The sequence below is a fragment of the Polyodon spathula genome, chromosome 22, assembly GCF_017654505.1.
Source record: "Polyodon spathula isolate WHYD16114869_AA chromosome 22, ASM1765450v1, whole genome shotgun sequence".
NCBI lineage: Eukaryota > Metazoa > Chordata > Actinopteri > Acipenseriformes > Polyodontidae > Polyodon > Polyodon spathula.
The window spans coordinates 16,342,406-16,364,600 of NC_054555.1; the positions used below are offsets into that span (position 1 = coordinate 16,342,406).

The following is a 22,195-nucleotide window of genomic DNA, read 5'->3' on the forward strand; positions in this document are numbered from 1 at the left end:
TGGCGGAGGCGGCGGCCCGGCTCCCTCTGGTGGCGGAGGCGGCGACCGGCCCGGCTCCCTCTGGTGGCGGAGGCGGCCCCTCCCTCTCGGGCTCTGAGAGCGGCGACGGTGGCTCCTCCCTCTCGGGCTCTGAGAGCGGCGGCGGTGGCTCCTCCCTCTCGGGCTCTGAGAGCGGCGGCGGTGGCTCCTCCCTCTCGGGCTCTGAGAGCGGCGGCGGTGGCTCCTCCCTCTCGGGCTCTGAGAGCAGCGGCGGCTCCTCCCTCTCGGGCTCTGAGAGCGGCGGCGGCGGCGGCGGCGGCGGCTCCTCCCTCTCGGGCTCTGAGAGCGGCGGCGGCTCCTCACCCCTCTCTGGCTCTGGGAACGACGGCAGATCCTCCTCCCTCTCTGGCTCTGGGAGCGACGGAAGCTCCTCACCCCTCTCTGGCTCTGGGAGCGACGGCGGCTCCTCACTCCTCTCTGGCTCTGGGAGTGACGGAGGCTTCCTCAGCTCCCTCAGCTCCCTCTCTCCAAATGAGAAGCAGAGGCCTCCTTTTATATCAGGTGGCTGGGCGCTGATTGATCGTTAATCAACCTAATCAACTAATCAACCCCAGCCACCTGAACATAATAAACCCAGGCAGGCAGGGGAAGTTAACCCCATCCCTGCCAATTTAAAAGGGCAGAGCTTTGCTCTGCCACACCCCCCTTGGCATTTTTCCTATTTTGTTGCCTTACAACCTGGAATTAAAATGGATTTTTATTTGGATTTCATGTAACGGACATACACAAAATAGTCCAAATTGGTGAAGTGAAATGAAAAAAATAACTTGTTTCAAAAAATTCTAAAAAATAAATAATGGAAAAGTGGTGCGTGCATATGTATTCACCCCCTTTGCTATTAAGCCTCTAAATAAGATCTGGTGCAACCAATTACCTTCAGAAGTCACATAATTTTAAATAAAGTCCACCTGTGTGCAATCTAAGTGTCACATGATCTGTCACATGATCTCAGTATATATACACCTGTTCTGAAAGGCCCCAGAGTCTGCAACACCACTAAGCAAGGGGCACCACCAAGCAAGCGGCACCATGAAGCCCAAGGAGCTCTCCAAACAGGTCAGGGACAAAGTTGTGGAGAAGTACAGATCAGGGTTGGGCTATAAAAAAATATCCGAAACTTTGAACATCCCACGGAGCACCATTAAACCCATTATTAAAAAATGGAAAGAATATGACACCACAACAAACCTGGCAAGAGAGGGCCGCCCACCAAAACTCATGGACCAGGCAAGGAGGGCATTAATCAGGGAGGCAACAAAGAGACCAAAGATAACCCTGAAGGAGCTGAGCTCCACAGTGGAGATTGGAGTATCTGTCCATAGGACCACTTTAAGCCGTACACTCCACAGAGCTGGGCTTTACGGAAGAGTGGCCAGCAAAAAGCCATTGCTTAAAGAAAAAAATAAGCAAACATGTTTGGTGTTCGCCAAAAGGCATGTGGGAGACTCCCCAAACATATGGAAGAAGGTACTCTGGTCAGATGAGACTAAAATTGACCTTTTTGGCCATCAAGGAAAATGCTATGTTTGGCGCAAACCCAACACCTCTCATCACCCCAAGAACACCATCTCCACATTGAAGCATGGTGGTGGCAGCATCATGCTGTGGGGATGTTTTTCATTGGCAGGGACTGGTAAACTGGTCAGAATTGAAGGAATGATGGATGGCGCTAAATACAGGGAAATTCTTGAGGGAAACCTGTTTCAGTCTTCGACAGATTTGAGACTGGGACGGAGGTTCACCTTCCAGCAGGACAATGACCCTAAGCATACTGCTAAAGCAACACTCGAGTGGTTTAAGGGGAAACATTTAAATGTCTTGGAATGGCCTAGTCAAAGCCCAGACCTCAATCCAATTGAGAATATGTGGTATGACTTAAAGATTGCTGTACACCAGCGGAACCCATCCAATTTAAAGGAGCTGGAGCAGTTTTGCCTTGAAGAATGGGCAAAAATCCCAGTGGCTAGATGTGCCAAGCTTATAGATACATACCCCAAGAGACTTGCAGCTGTAATTGCTGCAAAAGGTGGCTCTACAAAGTATTGACTTTGGGGGGGTGAATACTTATGCACACTCAAGTTTTCTGTTTTTTTGTCTTATTTCTTGTTTTCTTATTTCTTGGTCCAAATGGGAGTAGTTTCCAACCGCAGGGTAGTGATGACGGATGCCTCCAACTCAGGTTGGGGCACAGTCTGTGAAGGTAGAGGAGTCAGCGGGTCCTGGTCGGGCCGCTGGGTGTCCCTGCATATCAATCTGCTGGAGCTGCAGGCAGTTTTCCTTGCCCTCCAGCGCTTCCTTCCGTGATGCGCAACAAGCATAAGAACATAGGAACATAAGAAAGTTTACAAACGAGAGGAGGCCATTCGGCCCATCTTGCTCGTTTGGTTGTTAGTAGCTTATTGATCCCAAAATCTCATCAAGCAGCTTCTTGAAGGATCCCAGGGTGTCAACATCAACAACATTACTGGGGAGTTGATTCCAGACCCTCTGGAATCAACTGTTGTTCATCTGTTGTTCCGCACGGACAATACATCGGTGGTGGGTATGTCAACCACCAGGGGGCCTTCGGTCCCCGGGGTTGCATCGCCTTGCCTTCAGGCTTTTGACTTGGGCCCAAAGAAACCTACTGTCCCTTCGGGCGACGCGTGTCCCGGGCATGGACAATCGGGCAGTGGATCTCCTCTCAAGTGAGGGTCCACATCCATTGGAGTGGCGGCTCCACCCTCAGGTGGTGGAGCGCATTTGGTAACAGTTCGGGAAGGTGCAGATCGATCTCTTTGCCTCAGCGGGTTCGACACATTGCCTCCTGTGTAATCACTCCACTGCTTAGACGGTCCACTCGACGTCGACGCCCTAGCCCACATATGGCCCAGAGCACTCCTTTACGCATCTCAGCCTCTGCCATTACTCTCGGCCTTTCTCGAAAAGGTCCGGTTAGAAAAGGTGTCAGTTCTCCTGGTAGGCCCCAGGTGGCCCAGGAGAATCTGGTTCTTGACCCTGTGCCAGCTATTAAGCGGCCCGCCCTGAGAGATCCCGCTTCACCTGGATCTCCTCAGTCAGGCGAGAGGCACGCTTTAGCACCCGGAGCCGGCAGGCTCCAGCTATGGGTCTGGCCCCTGAAAGGGACCGCTGGTCAGCCTTAGGGCTGTCGGTAGCGGTTGTGGGTACCTTGCAGAATGCTAGGGCACCTTCCACTAGGTCGCTGTACGCCTATAAGTGGAAATATTTCTAGGATTGGTGCCGTACTATACTATATGTCGTACCCAATCTCTTGTCCCATGCCTGTCATCTTGCAGTTTCTGCAAGATCTGCCGGAGGCTGGTAGATCACCTTCCACACTGAAGGTATACAGCGATTTCTGCTTGCCATGTTCCCGTGGACTGGGTGTCCCCGGGCACGCATTTTTTGTCTACCCGCTTTCTCCGAGGCACTCGGCGACTGCACCCTCCTACAGGACTACTCTGCTTGAATGGAGCCTTGAGGTTCTACTGGAGGCTCTCACACAGGCCCTGTTTGAGCCTATATACTCCATTGAGTTGAAACATCTGTCTGAAGACAGCCTTCCTCTTGACTATCACCTCCGCAAAGCGGGTTAGTGAGCTGCAGGTGCTGTCTGTGCATAGCTCCTGAATGCGTATTTGGGATGATGGTAGGAGAGTGGCACTGCATGCAAACCCTGCTTTCCTCCCAAAGGTGGTTAAAGCCTTCCACGTGAATCAGTCTGTGGAACTGGAGTCCTTTCATCTACCACCGTTTACTTCAGAGGAGGATAAGATGTTGAATTTCCTCTGCCCGGTTCGGGCATTGAGATGTTATGTGGATAGGACGAGAGTGCTGCGTCATTCTGACCAGCTCTTCGTCTGCCATGGGACACGGACAACCCCTTTCGAAGCAGTGACTGTTGCATTGGATTGCGAATACAGTCTCTACTGAGTATGATGGTGCTGCCTTACCCCCGCCTGGGCGAGTTGCCACACATTCCACGAGAGATGTGGCTACGTCATGGGCCCTCTTCAGAGGTGCCTGCATGGCTGCGATTTGCGATGCGGCTAGCTGGGCTATGCCACATACTTTTTCAAGGTTCTATCACCTTAACGTGATAGATCCCCCATTGCCTTCAATGGGCACACTAGGGTCCTTGAGGTTGCACGCTCGCACCGCTGACCTTGGGGGGCTGACGTTCTTCTCCCTCGCAACGGCTCTGGTATTCCTTTTCCCATAAACGATGTTTGGTGGAAAGGGAACGTTAGTTTACTACCGTAAACCTGATCGCCACCAACCGAGAGGTCGCGTCAGTCGTCATCACGGTCTCATCACGAAAAGAGGTAGATCCTTCCCTGCATGACTATTATATTTCCTCAGTAGGCGAAACTGAGGAGGTCATAGAGGGAAGGGGGGCCTATCGGCAGCTTTGATAGTAAGAGCTCAGTGACACCTATCTCTGCCATCTTCTCTTTCAGGGAACAAGGTTTACGGTAGGTAAACTAACGTTTTATTTCTTACCGATATGGACCTTTGTTAATATGGGGCATTACACATTATTTTAAAATAAAATACAGTGCATGGTAGAATACCATCGTATTCATTTTCAATGTTCATTGCGCTACTAGGAACTGTAACCAAACTATTCTAATGGCAGTGTGTGTACGCATTCCGCTTGACTAAACATGAAATAGTACTTCAGTGTGGTCAGTACGGTTCTCGATTTGGTTATGTGGTGTGGACATGGCCTAAAAGTAAATAGCCTCAATATTGCTATCATAGTCAAATATGAGGCTTATTGTTGCCACCTGCAGGACTGGAGTGTACCTTAATCAATTAATCAATGCTATTGAACTTTTTTTTTGTTGTCGTTGCTGCAGTGTAACAGATTACCATGAATATGCTTGTCTACGTCCCTTTTCATTCTGTGCATCCAGTGAACACAAGACAAAATATTTTCACATCCACTGGATTTATTTTGCATCTAGGGCACAAAATTTTGCGTTAAGCAACCCTCTGCTCTATTTTTGACCATGGCTAGTGTTGTCATTAATTCCTGAAATTTGCGCGGGGGCAATTAAAAAGAGCACACTGCTTAGTTTATCTTTTAAGAAAGATATATTGCATGTTGGCAGGAAGCTCTTGGTTTCAAAGATGTTGCTCGTTTTTAAAATAAACATTACAAGGTAGTTGCAAGTATCCTGTAATATTTTGCAGTCCACAGAGATCCAAAATATATTAATCTTGGACCACGGCCCTGTGTCATGCACTTTCAATTTTTCATTCTTTTGGAAAGATCTACGACTCTTTGCCATTGCTAATACCCCAAGGGGTGGGTAAAGGAAAAGAAAATTAATTGTAATTGTTCACAAAAAAACATTAAATACATTTCCTTCTCTATAAACAATACAGCAGACCTCTATTTCAGAAAATTAATTGATATAAGTTCATATTTTAATCACCTAATTTAATGAATAAATAAAAAAATACATTTTTTTTTTTTTTTTTTTAAACTGGATGATAGTTTTTAGTCTCCTCCTGTAGTCACATGTGTGTTTGTTCAAGCACTCCCTGGCTTGTTCTCAAAGTAGTTGGTTTGGTTAATAAAGACCTGTTGTTTCCCTTGCCCTTTGGAGAAAGCTGCTGTGCTGTGCTGTTTTCATTGAGTTAGTTTCTACAGTTGGCATATCCTGGCCACTCCTGCACTGTACGTATGTCACAGTATCATTCTTACTTCATCTTGAACTCTGGATGAAACAAGGTTAGCAATGCACAAGTTATAGCGGTGCCTGACTCCTATGTAGATGCACCAGTCTGTATATGTGTATATATGTATAGAAGGTGAATGGAACTTTTCCATGTGACTGGCTCTGGTTTTATATTCACAGCCCTGGCAGGGGATGCATGTTCCTGATTCTCTGCTTTCATATTACTTGTACAGCTGGCATTATTGCAGCAGACGCCTCTTTGTTTAGTAGATGTAGCTGACCAGGGTGTCCCATTACCTCTCCTCGGTGATGGTGCATCCCTTGTATACACTCCCACCTGTCACCTCCTGGAATACAGCGACTTCAGAGGCTGGACACTCTTTAATTTATGAGTGAAGAGCAGCAAAGGCTTCCTTTGTGTGTGGTTTCTCACACACAAGGAATTCATACTGAACATTGGATAGTATCCCACCCTGCTAGACACCTGGCCGCTGTGACTTCAGAGTAAGTCAAGGCAAGTCGAACCATAAAAGAGTGTCTGTGTGGAGCCAGTTCTGATTGTTTTTGGAACTGTTTTCTTGTGCAGGATTGTGTTCAGCCATTTCAAACAAAGCTGCTGTTAGAGTGGCATTCAACGTGAGGGAAACTTTAAACAATCTGTGCAAGTAGGATTCCATGAAGCTGCTGTGTACAGCCCAGGGCAATCCTGTGGATTCCATGAAGCTGCTGTATACAGCCCAGGGCAATCCTGTGGATTCCATGAAGCTGCTGTATACAGCCCAGGGCAATCCCGTGGATTCCATGAAGCTGCTGTATACAGCCCAGGGCAATCCCGTGGATTCCATGAAGCTCCTGTATACAGCACTGGGTAATCCTGTGGATTCCAAGCTCCTGTATACAGCACTGGGCAGTCCTCCTGAAGGTTCACGTTTGACTATCTTGTGAACAGCTCACCCTGCTGTGGTGTGGTATGGGAAGTGACTGTAAGCACAGAGGTTCATGTTTGGCTATATCTTGTGAATTGTTAAAGACCTACTGACCCTGCTGTGGTGTGGTATGGGAAGTGACTGTAAGCACAGAGGTTCATGTTTGGCTATATCTTGTGAATTGTTAAAGACCTACTGCAGCAGGATTATTAACATTTCACTCTTACTACCCGGTTACTCTGAAAGCCAACAGAAAGCCCAAAGAACTTAACTTTCATCTGCGCTGTGTAAGGAGATCGGGGGGGGGGGGGGGCACATTAAAGCCAGCAAAATTGCTTTTATTGGACATTTTTAACCTCTGCTGGGATCCCTTTTTAAAATGTGGCTGTTGTGAAATAGATTGTAAAGTACAGTGGCACTGGATCGAGTCCAATCCACAATCCTGATGTGAGACTGCCAGTCAAGCTGAATTGCTTGGGGGCAGCAAAGATGAGAAACTCATTGCACTTCATTCAGGGAAATAGCCTCATTCTAAGTGAATTCTGAACCGTCTTCCAGAGAGATGAACAGCAGCCCCCTGGGGGTATAACAGGCAGCATGCACAGATACCAGCATCATTTTTACTTTCAGAGGACTGAATCTGATGGGAGAGCCATAGACCTAAGTACTTGTTACTTCTATCTGCGTATATTACTCTCTATTGTGTATTACACTATTAAATGCAATATGTATTTGGTGTTGTATTAGTTTACTAATTTTATAAATAATTTTTGCACACAGCCTGTTACGCCCCGCAGCAGCCTTGTGCACCGCATGAAGCCAGCAGCTCGTGTCGTCGATTTCCAGGGATCAGGCAACTTGAGTTGGCTTACTTGTGCTCTCCTTGCAGGCTGCTTAGATTCAGCTAGAGTTTAAAAATAAAATGTATAATTTATTATTATTTGAACTGTAGTTGTGTGATTTTACTGTTTTGTGTGAGTTTCTTTCTCGTGAGTTTTTTTTTTTTTTTTTTTTTTTTTTTTTTCACAGAAACATAACAGCTGCTTGCAGTCCCCATGAGAGAAGGTTATGAAGGCTGTTAGGGCGTTCAGTCTGTTTGGGTTTGCCAGAAGCGATACAGGTGGGCATCCCTGTATGCTGCTTCTTGCAGTAATTCGAACCGACCCAACCCAGTATCCATACTGAACCGAGGGTACCATACCAAGGGAGAGCAAGAGAATTGCACAGGGAAAGAGCCCACATAGGAAGCCATCTTCCTCATCATCCTCCTGCCTATTTTCCGTCCTCCTTCTTCAAGGAAGAGAGAGTCAGCAGTCCAAGAGATCAGCGGACTCCGAACAGCTGGAGAAACTAGGCTGCTGTTTCCCATCAGGGCACAGTGCTTGCTGAGCTGCTGTGTGAGTGCGCTGCTCTGCCTGCCCCCGATCCCTTGGAGCAATAAGGGACTGGCAGAAGGATAATATGCTGTCCGTCAGCAAAGCGAAACTGGCTTTCATCTCTGATGAGGTGGATTCCGACAGCACGTTAATCTCTCCCTGTCAGCAGAGCTTCTGCCATTGATTTAAGAGAGCCACTGCAATTTTGCAAGTGCCTTGGCCTACAGATGAGACCAGGATGAGCCTGCTCCCTCTCCCATATACCCTCGCCACAGCAGCCGTTAGAGGAGCTGCGTTTGGTGAATAAAAACCTGCTCCATATCTCAAACTGAATGGGCAGGCTATGGGCAGAAATCTTGCTGCTTTGGCTTTCCCAGGCATATGTGCCTGATGGGGATAAAGCACCGCTGTTGGATGCCCCCAATACACCGGGGCATACTTTTGGTCCTGCAGTGGATGGGATGCTGCAGTGCTCTCACCGGGCATGGAAGTCCACGAGCTGGTGCATCTGCTTCCCCAGCATCCCCAGTGCTCAAACCAGCAGCAAACAACTAGAGCCAGAGGTGGTTTTGCATGGTACACCCTCTCCACTTGATGGAAGGGTTCTACTCCAGGTACTTCCTGGTGCCCAAGCGGGATGGTGGCCTCAGACAGGTCAACCTGTATCTGAGTCAACGGAGGTTCAAAAAGTTAATCATGCAACAGTTGTTGCAGACAATCAGTCCAGGCAACTGGTTCACCATGCTGGACCATAAGGATACGTATTTCCACATCCCTGTAAAACTAGGGCACATGAGGTACCTACAGTTTGCTTTTCAAGGAACAGCATAAGAGTTCTGTGTCCTGCCTATTGGCCTCTTCTAGCTCCCATGTCTTTTTAAAGTGCACTGAAGCTATCCTGGCCCCATTTGAGACTCAGAGGCATCAGTGTGCTCAATTACCGGATGACGGACTCATTTGTGCCCAGTCTGCAGCTCAGGCAGTGGCCCAGATGGAGCTCGTCTGCAGTCACCTTCATCGGTTGGGCCTGTCTGTGAATCATGCAAAGAGCCAACTCACACCTTCGCAGACAGCCTCCTATCTAGGAGTGTGCTTGGACTCCAGGTCAGCCACCTGTCTGGTTCTTTTTCAGCTCAACAGAGCGTTACAGTAGTGACATTCCATAGACTTCTGGACTTGATGGCAGCAGCTTCCCAGAACCTTCCCAAATCCCCTGGGCCGGATGAGATCCTCCCAGTAGTACTCAAAGAAATGAAAGAAGTAATTTACAAACCGCTAACCAAGATCATGCAGCAGTCTCTTGACACAGGGGTGGTACCGACAGACTGGAAAATTGCAAACGTAATACCGATCCACAAAAAGGGAAACAAAACTGAACCAGGTAACTACAGACCAGTAAGCCTGACTTCTATTATATGCAAACTTATGGAAACTATAATAAGATCCAAAATGGAAAATTACCTTTATGGTAACAGGGTACTGGGAGACAGTCAACATGGTTTTAGGAAAGGGAGATCGTGCCTAACTAACTTGCTTGATTTTTTTGAGGATGCAACATCCATAATGGATAATTGCAAAGCATATGACATGGTTTATTTAGATTTCCAGAAAGCTTTTGACAAAGTCCCGCACAAAAGATTAATTCTCAAACTGAACGCAGTTGGGATTCAAGGAAACGCATGTACATGGATTAGGGAGTGGTTAACATGTAGAAAACAGAAAGTACTGATTAGAGGAAAAACCTCAGAATGGAGTGTGGTAACCAGCGGTGTACCACAGGGATCAGTATTAGGTCCTCTGCTATTCCTAATCTACATTAATGATTTAGATTCTGGTATAGTAAGCAAACTTGTTAAATTTGCAGACGACACAAAAATAGGAGGAGTGGCAAACACTGTTGCAGCAGCAAAGGTCATTCAAAATGATCTAGACAAGATTCAGAACTGGGCAGACACATGGCAAATGACATTTAATAGAGAAAAGTGTAAGGTACTGCACGCAGGAAATAAAAATGTACATTATAAATATCATATGGGAGATATTGAAATTGGAGAAGGAATCTATGAAAAAGACCTAGGAGTTTTTGTTGACTCAGAAATGTCTTCATCTAGGCAATGTGGGGAAGCTATAAAAAAGGCTAACAAGATGCTCGGATACATTGTGAAAAGTGTTGAATTTAAATCAAGGGAAGTAATGTTAAAACTGTACAATGCACTTGTAAGACCTCATCTTGAATATTGTGTGCAGTTCTGGTCACCTCGCTATAAAAAAGATATTGCTGCTCTAGAAAGAGTGCAAAGAAGAGCGACCAGAATTATTCCGGGCTTAAAAGGCATGTCATATGCAGACAGGCTAAAAGAATTGAATCTGTTCAGTCTTGAACAAAGAAGACTACGTGGCGACCTAATTCAAGCATTCAAAATTCTAAAAGGTATTGACAGTGTCGACCCAAGGGACTTTTTCAGCCTGAAAAAAGAAACAAGGACCAGGGGTCACAAATGGAGTTTAGAAAAAGGGGCATTCAGAACAGAAAATAGGAGACACTTTTTTACACAGAGAATTGTGAGGGTCTGGAATCAACTCCCCAGTAATGTTGTTGAAGCTGACACCCTGGGATCCTTCAAGAAGCTGCTTGATGAGATTTTGGGATCAATAAGCTACTAACAACCAAACGAGCAAGATGGGCCGAATGGCCTCCTCTCGTTTGTAAACTTTCTTATGTTCTTATAATATGAAAGGACATTTTGTGGCCTTTCGTTTGATATGTTACATGCATGCAGTACAAACTATCCAGTAGTAAATGAAAAACAGTGAAAAACAGGCAGAAATAGGGCTGTGTGTAAAGAAAAAAAAAATCACTGGTTTAAAAGCAAAGCACATTTTTCTTCTGCTGCAGCAAAAACTTCACGTCAGGCAATGGAAAAAGCAATGGAGAGTGCTCTGTCTCACAGCGATGATCAGCTGTTAGGTATCCTCTCGTTTGTAAACTTTCTTATGTTCTTATGTTCCTTTGGGTCTCCTGTGCATTGCGCCCTCTCCAAGCCTAGTTCAACACAGGGTTTTTCGGCCCGCATTGTACCATGGCCAACTAAGTGAAAGTGTTTCACCACTGTTTAAAGGCACTCTCTTATTGATCACAGCTTGCCTATTATGCCTAGGTGTAGCATTGGGCAGTGTCACCAAAAGGAACGTCATCGCCACAGACGCGTCCAGCCTCGGCTGAGGTGGTGTGTGGAATGGTAGGCTCGTAAGGAACTTCCCTCGGCAGGGTCTCCACATAAATATTTTGGAGCTGCATGCAGTTTATCTGGCCTAGGCAACTGTTTGTATGCCTTCACTCTGTTCACCATGCTCCCAGGCGAGACTGGGCCACTGTGCTATTAGTAGCCCCTTATTGGCCCAGTAAATGCCTCAAACTGCTCAGTCAGATGCAGGGGACTTGTAGCATTCCGATCCATTGAGCCCACAGCTCTGGGTCTGGCCCCTGAACAGCTGCATATGTGCCATCTGGGTCTTTCTGTTAGGGTCTTTGACACCCTGTAAAATGCGTTCCTAGTACAGGTACAAGTAGGGCATCTTCAGACGTGGTGCTTGCCTCTGGGGTTTTGACCCCGTGACCTGTCCCATGGCAGTTACACTGCAATTTTTGCAGGATCTTTTTGTCAAGGGGAAATCCCCCTCCATGTTAAAGGTCCATCTGGCAGCTGCATCAGCTTGCCATGTCAAGAGTAGAAATGTTTTAAAGGGGCTGGACGACTTTGTGAAGAACATTTTCCCTTGCTGGAGGCTAAACATGGTGCTTAATGCACTCATGAAGCATCCATTTGAACTCATGCATTCAGCTGAGCTGAAATTTTTTTATCATTTAAAGGCCCTCTATCGGAGACCAGGACAAGTGTCACACTACGTACCAATCCTGCTGCCTTTCTGAAGACAATCTTGGCTTTCCATGTCAGTCGGTCCATGGAATTGGAGGCTTTCCATCAACCTGCTTTCGAGTCTGATAAGGAGAGCTCCATATGCTCTGCCCAGTTCAGGCCCTGGCATATTTATGTTGACAGGAAAAATATTTGGAGGCAGTCTGACCAATCTTTTCTCTGCTATGGGCAAAGTCCCATGGTCCAAGCCCTGTCTAAGCAGCGACTGTCCAAGTGGATAGCAGGTGACCTATGAGCTGGCAAACTTGACCCCTCCAGAAAAACTCACTGCCCATTCCAGCAGGGACCTTGCAACTTTGTAGGCTTTATGCCAAGGTGCATCTCTCAAGGACATGTGCTATGCGGTTATGTGGCCTACTCCCCATACCTTCACTAGGTTCTACAGGCTGAATGTTGTGGATCCTCAAAACCTTAGTTTTAGAACTAGTGTTAAGGGCGGCTTCCCAGTCGACCCTTACAACACAGGCATAGAGGTGAAATTTTCCCTCAGTTTTTCACCCCAGCTACTTTTACTGGGGTACCAAATGGTAACGCACAGGGCAGCCTCTCGGCTTAGCATTGTGGTCATTCTGCAAGCATGCCTTTGCGATGGCTTGTGAATACTCACCCATTCAGTAATGGTTGCATTTCATACTTAATAGGGAGTGTTAAGTTATTATCATAATCCTGGTTTGCTGAAATAGAAATGTAACCATTAACCTGCAAGGTCACCGCATCCATTATTTGCAGCAGGCGTGAAGGAAAAAAGGATGCCAAGATCTGTGACAGCAGTACTTTTGATCCTCCGGGGGTGGGGTGCCGAAAGGAAGTGTGGGGCATCACAGGATCAGAGGTTTTGGGTAACTCAGTGCTCAGCTTTTCATTGCATATGGAGGTGACTGAAGAGATCTTCGATATGAAATAAGCAGGCCTACACTGTACACCTAGTAATATATAAGAACATAAGAACATAAGAACATAAGAAAGTTTACAAACGAGAGGAGGCCATTCGGCCCATCTTGCTCGTTTGGTTGTTAGTAGCTTATTGATCCCAAAATCTCATCAAGCAGCTTCTTGAAGGATCCCAGGGTGTCAGCTTCAACAACATTACTGGGGAGTTGATTCCAGACCCTCACAATTCTCTGTGTAAAAAAGTGTCTCCTATTTTCTGTTCTGAATGCCCCTTTTTCTAAACTCCATTTGTGACCCCTGGTCCTTGTTTCTTTTTTCAGGCTGAAAAAGTCCCTTGGGTCGACATTGTCAATACCTTTTAGAATTTTGAATGCTTGAATTAGGTCGCCACGTAGTCTTCTTTGTTCAAGACTGAACAGATTCAATTCTTTTAGCCTGTCTGCATATGACATGCCTTTTAAGCCCGGAATAATTCTGGTCGCTCTTCTTTGCACTCTTTCTAGAGCAGCAATATCTTTTTTATAGCGAGGTGACCAGAACTGAACACAATATTCAAGATGAGGTCTTACTAGTACATTGTACAGTTTTAACATTACTTCCCTTGATTTAAATTCAACACTTTTCACAATGTATCCGAGCATCTTGTTAGCCTTTTTTATAGCTTCCCCACATTGTCTAGATGAAGACATTTCTGAGTCAACAAAAACTCCTAGGTCTTTTTCATAGATTCCTTCTCCAATTTCAATATCTCCCATATGATATTTATAATGTACATTTTTATTTCCTGCGTGCAGTACCTTACACTTTTCTCTCTTAAATGTCATTTGCCATGTGTCTGCCCAGTTCTGAATCTTGTCTAGATCATTTTGAATGACCTTTGCTGCTGCAACAGTGTTTGCCACTCCTCCTACTTTTGTGTTGTCTGCAAATTTAACAAGTTTGCTTACTATACCAGAATCTAAATCATTAATGTAGATTAGGAATAGCAGAGGACCTAATACTGATCCCTGTGGTACACCGCTGGTTACCATACTCCATTCTGAGGTTTTTCCTCTAATCAGTACTTTCTGTTTTCTACATGTTAACCACTCCCTAATCCATGTACATGTGTTTCCTTGAATCCCTACTGTGTTCAGTTTGAGAATTAATCTTTTGTGCGGGACTTTGTCAAAAGCTTTCTGGAAATCTAAATAAACCATGTCATATGCTTTGCAATTATCCATTATGGATGTTGCATCCTCAAAAAAATCAAGCAAGTTAGTTAGGCACGATCTCCCTTTCCTAAAACCATGTTGACTGTCTCCCAGTACCCTGTTACCATATAGGTAATTTTCCATTTTGGATCTTATTATAGTTTCCATAAGTTTGCATATAATAGAAGTCAGGCTTACTGGTCTGTAGTTACCTGGTTCAGTTTTGTTTCCCTTTTTGTATATAAAGTCCTATATTTTTATAACTAAACTATGAACACAGATCTACAGTCAACGCTCTGCAGCGCTGAAGAGCTCCCAGCAGGTTCCTCATGCTGTGTGTCTTGTTTTGCAGTGTATGTTGTAGAAGAGAGTAGACGGGATGACTCTGGGGATAGCACCTGCCTCACTGCCTGCTGGACTGCGCTGTGCTGCTGCTGTCTCTGGGACATGCTCACCTAGATGAGCCGGGATGTCGGCACACCACGTGGGCCTCCTCCCTGGAGGAGCCTCCTCTGCTCGCACTCAACTCAATGTATTGCGGACAATGCTCCCTCCAGCCCTCCATGGCACGTGAATGTTCCACATGTGGTGGCCGTGGTTCTATTCTACCTTGATTTTTATAGATACACTTGTCTATCTTTCTTTAAATTAAATCTTTAGGTTTCTAATCACTAACACCACAACAAAGCATTTGTGGGGGGGGGGGGGGGGTTTTGTGGGGGGGGGGGGGGGGGGGTTGTTTATTTTTGTTAAATGCTATATAATTATCAAATTATTATTATTATTATTATTATTATTATTATTAGTCAAATGTGTGTGCAATTTATTTTCGCCAGTCTTTTTAAAGGAATAAATATTTTAAACTAAACTAGCCTTTTTAATATTTACATTCCTAGAATTGAAGCCTGCAAAAAAATGTAATGAAATAACTTTTAATTATGTGCCTATGCCACAACTCAGAATTGCATAATGAATAAATGATTGAAAAATTCTTCCCTTTTTTAATGTTTTTTTCACAACTATCGGCAGTGTTATGAATGAGCTGTAAGCAAGACACATTTTGGGATACCAGAGAAAAGTCCATTACAATAATCAATTCTAGATATAACACAGGCATGTATTAGCCTCTCGGCATCAGAAGTCCATTTTCTCAAAGCCCTACCTCCCATGTTGCTTTTGTTGACCCTAGGAATAACCAGCAGCCCCACATCCTTTGATCTCAGAGTGGAATATACGGGGTCAGTAACTCCAGCAAATAACTAGGTGCAATCTATTCAGCGCCTTTTAAGTTAACAGCAAAATCTTAATCTATTCCATACTGCACAGGGAGCCAGTGTAAAATGGGCAAATGTTCACTTTTCCTGGTTTTAGTCAGAATGCTAGCAGCAGTATTGTGAACAAACTGCAAGCGGGATACCGTATGTTTTGGGATACAAGAAAAAAGTGCATTACAATAATCAATTCTAGATAAGCGGCATGCATTAATCTCAGCATGAGCTATTGAAATAATTGGTCTAGGTTTAGCTATATTTCTCAAATGGTAAAAATATACTTTAGTAATTTCCCTAATATGAGTCTCAAATGAGAGATCAGAATCAAAGATGACCCCCAAACTCTTAATTTCAAGTTTGTTTTGATGTGAGGCTGCAAGGGTGAAGCTCATGTAATCCCAATTTTCCTTTTTAGTTGGTTCTGTGAGCCCACTAGCATACCTCTGTTTTATCTGAATTCAACTTTAAAAGTTCTGAGACATCCAACAATTGCTGTTTGCAAGGCAATCAGCTAATAACACCAAGCACAAGTATGTCCTGGCTTTAAAGACAAGCATGATGGGAGTATCATCAGCATAACAATGGAAGTTCACTCTGCGGATGTCTGGATAATGTCACCTAAAGGTAAAACACATATAACGAAAGTAACAAAAGACCTAAAATGGAGCCCAATGGAACACTGCAGACAACTTCATACAATGCTAACCCCAGCTCCAAATAGAGACAAACTGAAACCTATCAGAAAGTCCTGAACCAAGATAGAACACCTCCTGACAATCCCACTGAACTTTCAAGACCATTCAATAAAATGGAGTGGTCCACAGTATCAAAAGCTGCACTTCGATCTAGGACAATTAAAATTGATGGAAAGTCAGAGTCCGAGAGCTTATCAACAGATCATTCACTACTCTAACAAGGGCTGTCTCTATGCTATATGCAGCATGAAATCCTTACTGACAATTTCTTTGAACGGCATTGCCTCAGCTTACGATATTCAAGCTAGGAAGTTAACAGTTACTGTGGACTGCAAGTCTCCAGTGGAGGTGGTGTTTCAATCAGTCAAATACAGGATTCACTCTGATCCACCCTAATGGAAATATATTCCTTAGCTCAAATTGAGGTCCTCTTCACAATGGTCAGGTTTGTTGCACAGGCTATATTGCACAGCAGGTCTTTTCAGACAGTGTTTTTGTTTTGAAACATATCCAACAAGTTTACTAACCTGGGCTTGACTTGTTTGTACAGTATAGGAGTTCAGGAAATGATGACATGTTGATGCTGAATTATTATTATTATTAATCAACAGTGCACAAACACACTTGTACAATACATGAACTGTAGTATGCAGTTGCTGAAAGCCTTAGTGCTGTGTGTTTGAGAGTTCTTTCTAGATCTGTGTCTAAAATCCACTACAGACGTAAAGAAAGGAATGCTTTGGCTCCATTGGCAGGGCTGAGTACACTATGTAACACAATTTTTGTTCCAGGGTAGTAAGTGTTATTTCCTAATTGCTTATGCCTCAAAAGTATAGCAAATGGCTATTATTCCCCACAAACTTTGCTTTTGTGACCAGGACAGTGATATTTTGAAATGTACCTATTTCCAATGAGAAAACGGTCTTTTCATTCACTAAAGTCAGAAAAAAACAACATATGAATCCAAATTAACATGTATTTATACTAAAGTAATATAAAAATGACTACAAAAGATTTAGAAAATCACTTTCACAAATCAGCCCCCAAATGTAGTCTCCCATCATGTTCTCGGTATACTGTCCTTGGTATCGGCGTTCAAAGTCCAGTATATCCTGGTGGAAGAGCTCGCCTTGCTCCTCCGAGTACGCTCCCATGTTCTTGAATGCATCAAGGATATGGACTTTGAGGGACATCCTACAGCCCATTGTGCCGTAGTTCTTCACCAGAGTCTCAGCCAGCTCCATATAGTTTTTCGGCCTTGTGATTGCCCAGGAAGCCCCGAACCACTGCGACAAGCTGTTCTAAGCCGCTTTCTCCTTACTAGTGAGCTTCTTGGGGAATTCATTGCACTCCAGGATCTTCTTTATCTGTGGTCCGACGAAGACAATGGCTTTGACTTTTGCCTCAGACAGCTTAGGGAAGAAGTCTTGAAGGTATTGAAGGCTGCCGACTCCTTATCTAGAGCTCTGACAAATTGTTTCATAAGGCCCAATTTGTGCAATGGTGGCATCAGCACCTTCCGGGGGTCCACCAGTGGTTCCCACTTGACGTTGTTCCTCCCCACAGAGATCTCGGTCCACTGTGCCCAGTCCTGCCTGTGGTAGTGTGCCTTGGTGTCCCTGCTGTCCCAAAGGCAAAGATAGCAGGGAAACTTGGTAAAACCGCCTTGGAGACCCATCAGGAATGCCACCATTGCAGCCTCTTGATGCCATCTCAGAAAAATTCAGATATGTATCCACTTAGGCAGCTGGAACTAAACTGAACTGGTGGGCTTAAGGCCCGTGTATTTATACTACTATTTAAATTACTGGAAAGTTCTAGAAATTTCTAGAAGTTACTCCAAGTTTACTCAGCACTGAATCTATCTGGAATGTTCTGGAAAATAGGTACATTTCAAAATATCACTGTCCTGGTCACAAAAGCAAATTTTGTGGGAAATAATAGCCATTTTCTATACTTTTGAGGCATAAGCAATCAGGATATAACACTTACTACCCAGGAACCAAAAAAAAAATATATATATATATTTGTTACACGGTGGTATCGAAGGTTACGGCACACAGAAACTCACACTAATAAGAATTGACAAGTGTTGTATCCTGAATGCCTTCCATCCAGAGTATGTAAAAAGGAAGTGGGTGTCAGTGATGTAAGCACCATGAGACGCATTCTGAGCAGTTCTGGTTAAAATAAATAAATAAGTCTGGACATTTTAAGTGCTGCAAGACTTTATTCTCTTGTACGTGATTCTCAGCCGCTATCTTTAAGGATTATAGGTACTCCTAAACCGAACTACAATCGCCTGAAGTTAAGCCTCTCATCATGTGACAGAGTTCACAGCTTAGGTTTCAGTTTGAGATTATTGCTCCTTTATTGTACCAGCTAGACTGAAAGTGGTGGATGTCGTTGGAAAGCAAACACCGTGTTCACATGTACAGTTAGGCCGGCCCAGGGCCGCCTCATCTCATGGGTAAACGCTCAAAAAATGAAAAGACGGCCCTGGGCCAGGTGAAATTTAAATCAGCTTTTTGATGCGGCCTAAAGTAAGCTACCTCAGGGCCAGCCTATCAAAGCGTGAACCCAACACAGGCCCAGGGCCGGCCTTATCGCGTCAATGCGGTGATGTAGCTAAACATAACTGTAGTAGATCAAACAATGTCGGTTTTAAGAGGATGCAGAAATTAACCCTTAGAGGTCCATTTATTCAGTGCTTGTCCGGTCCAATTTATTTTCACATGCGCTGTTTTAAATTTTTTTTTTTCCAGAACCAGTTTAAAACAGGTTTAAAAGGCACTGAATCGCAAAAGGACACTCTATATCTCCAGCCTAGCCCCACCTCTTGTTCACTGTATTTTTCACATACCTCTTACGGACATGCATACTGATAAATCCTCTCCTGATCACTCGTTTTATCACTAAACTCCTCAATAATGTGAGCCAAGTCTTTATTTTATTACTATAACATCTCAGAAAGCTTTGCTTTATGGCTGTAATATTCTTTGAGCGCTGGAATCAGAAGCAGCTATCTCCTTTATGTCCATATTATCTCTGGTGAAAACCTGCAAGTTTGTCTGAGAACTCTCGAAAATACTGAGCAGCAGACCAGAGATAAACCCACCACGGATCTTGGATTTTATGGAACGTACGGCAATCTCCAGCCCATTAAATAGCAATGGGGAATGCACCGACACTTTTAACAATGATGATGCTGGGTCAGTCATGAATGGTAAGTATTTCTTCATCGTACAGCTTTCATTAAAACGATAACACTTACACACACACACAAACTTCAGATTGTGGCTAATATTGTAAATCTCAATATTGATAAATAATGCACATGACGTTGCATATTCAGGTCATCATTAATATAATAATCTGTATTGTGACTAATCTAATATGCACGTCCTTGTTTGCTGCATTTACGTATGATCCAACATGACCGCTTCTTTCTACAGTAACCGACTGCACTGTCAACACACGCCTTCATCGTATCTTATGCAATAAGTACAGTATCAACAGTGATGCAAAAAATAAGATTGCCATATTTACATCTGGGAATTTCCTAGCTCAATCTCTTATGTTGACTTCTGGGAATGCAGCGTTTTCGTCACTGTCTACATTTCAGACAAGCACTTCGCCACAATTTAGGCTTTTCAGCCACATATGTGAACGCACGTAGGCCCCTTAAAACCTCAACTATGAACAAAAATTTTGAGGTGGCCCAAGGCTGACTCGGTAAGTGTGAACGGGGTGTTAGCCAGCTTCCCCCCATGTTAATTTCATATTGAGGTTCAATGGTGCAGTTTTTCTTTTTTTTTTTTTTAGCCATCTGTAACAAATATATTCCTTCAACGACTGCTGACAAAGTGTAGAGCTGGCGTTGGCTCTATAATCCACCAGGTAAGTGTCCCGTGTTTCTTACAAGGTTTCTCCACACAAGTATCGTCGGTTCTGGAACGCTTAGGTTTGTTCTGATTTCTAATACTCTCCAACTCAATCCCTTGTCTCCGTATTTCTCTCAATAGAAACACCACTACAATTAATTGTGTTCCGTTGCTCAATATGCCACTTATTTATTTGAACATAGAAAACACCACCCTATAGTTCAAACTTGCTGTTTCATTACCAAGAGTTTTCACAGCCAGACTCTCCACCATCTAACTCCTCACTCTTGCACACCTTCTCTAGTACGTGTACTGTCTGCCTTTTCAACCTGACTCAATACCCGTGGACAGATCACCTGACTCTGCCGCTCAGGATTATGGGGATTGGAGTTTCGTACTCTTCCCGTCTTACAATGTATGCTGTTGTTCTCCAGAAACAAATGTCTTTCTAGTTTTGAGGACAGGGGCCAGATATCAAAATCCCCCCACTCTGGATACCTTCTCTGTGTGCTCAAAGTTGACCGTTTGTGTGTGTATATATATATATATATACACACATACACACAGTACCAGTCAAAAGTTTGAGTACACTTGCCGGAAACTAGGTTTTTTTTCATAATTGACAATGTTTTACGTCATATATGTTTCTGTAAATAGTTGAAATGAAAACACATGTTACAATATACAAAACAAAACATAAGGAGTTTCAAAGCAACGTGATTGAAAATTGTCTCTAAATCTTGGATTCCTCAAAATAGCCACCCTTTGCCTAATAACAGCCTCACAAACACGAGGCATTCAGTTAACAAGTTTCAGCAGGAAATCACCCGACATGTCTTCCCAGCTCTTCTACAGCAATAGGGCACTTGTGGGTAGCTTTGCTTTGACTCTTCTGTCCAGTTCGTCCCATACAAGTTCTATGGGATTGAGGTCTGGAGACTGGGCAGGCCAGGTCTAGATTGAGTTGTCTCTCACTTTCCTTCTTCGCCAGATAGTTCTTGCATAACTTTGAGGTGTTTCAGGTCATTATCTTGCTGAAGAATGAAGGACTTCCCAACTAGCCGTAATTCTGATGGAATGGCATGCCTCTGAAGTATGCTATGATAACCATGCTGGTTGAGCATGCCATGGACTTGGTAAAGATCACCAACTCTGTCACCAGCAAAGCAACCCCAGACCATGAGACTGCCTCCTCCATGCTTGACAGTGGGAACCACACATGCGCTCACCCTCTCTGCGTCTTACAAATATTCGGCGGTTGGACCCAAATATTTCAAATTTTGAATCATCGGTTCATAAGACCGACTTCCACTCCTCAAACGTCCAGTTTCTGTGTTTTCTGGCCCAGGCAAGTCTCTTCCTCTTATTCTGCACTCTTAACAATGGTTTCTTTGCAGCAATTCCTCCAGTTAGGCCAGCTTCACGCAATCTCCTCTGAACAGTTGATGTTGAAACATTTGTACTTCTAGTAGCATTTAGCTGAGCTTGTATCAGGGGCAGTTAATCGCCGGTTTCGCAGACTTGTGACTCGAATTAACTTGTTCTCTGATTCTGAGGTCACACTTGGCCTGCCTGACCTTGTTTGGTCCTCCTGAGTGCCAGTTTCTTCAAATCGTTTGATGGTCTAGGCCACAGCAGTAACAGACTTGCGATTTGTCTTAAAGATTGACCTTCAATTTCTTTGCTTAACTGAGCATATTTTGCCATTTTCTGCTCCCTTACATTCAGGAATGACAAGCGTGTGCCTATGCTACCTATATTTTTAGTAGTCATGACCCTCACCCGTTAACAATAATTGATGACAAAAGGTTAATTAGGTAACATGCTACTTAACTCAGAGAACATCTAACAAATACACTTTTATACTTAGGCCAGTGTTCTAACACCGTGTTATACACATTTCAGACTTTTAACTGACTTGGGCTTCAGACTGAAATCCCTTGTTTGTGTAACCATTTCATTGACTTTGACAAGATTTATATTTTCATTTAAAAATTAAATTTTAGAATGCAATTCACTTATGATTATCAGCTTATATAAGTACACGTATCATATAATGAAATATTAAATGTTTATAGACAAGTTTATACAGTTATAAGCATAGATAATCATGAAAAACCTGGTTTCAAGCAGGTGTACTCAAACTTTTGACTGGTACTGTACATATATATATATATATATATATATATATATATATATATATATATATATATATATATATATATATATATATATATAGTACCAGTCAAAAGTTTGAGTACACCTGGGATTCAAGGAAACACATGTACATGG

At 43.9% G+C, this 22,195-nt stretch overlaps 1 protein-coding gene across 1 annotated transcript in view; it reads left to right on the forward strand.

Annotated features, from left to right (window-relative positions):
• Positions 1 to 14,608, forward strand: part of LOC121297416 (cysteine-rich and transmembrane domain-containing protein 1-like) — a 74,913-nt gene extending 60,305 nt beyond the window's left edge. The window contains exon 3 of the mRNA XM_041223734.1: positions 14,406 to 14,608. Coding sequence (XP_041079668.1) covers positions 14,406 to 14,512 — 107 coding nt within the window. The 3' untranslated portion in view covers positions 14,513 to 14,608. The remainder of the gene's footprint in view (positions 1 to 14,405) is intronic.
• The last annotated feature ends 7,587 nt before the right edge of the window (positions 14,609 to 22,195 follow it).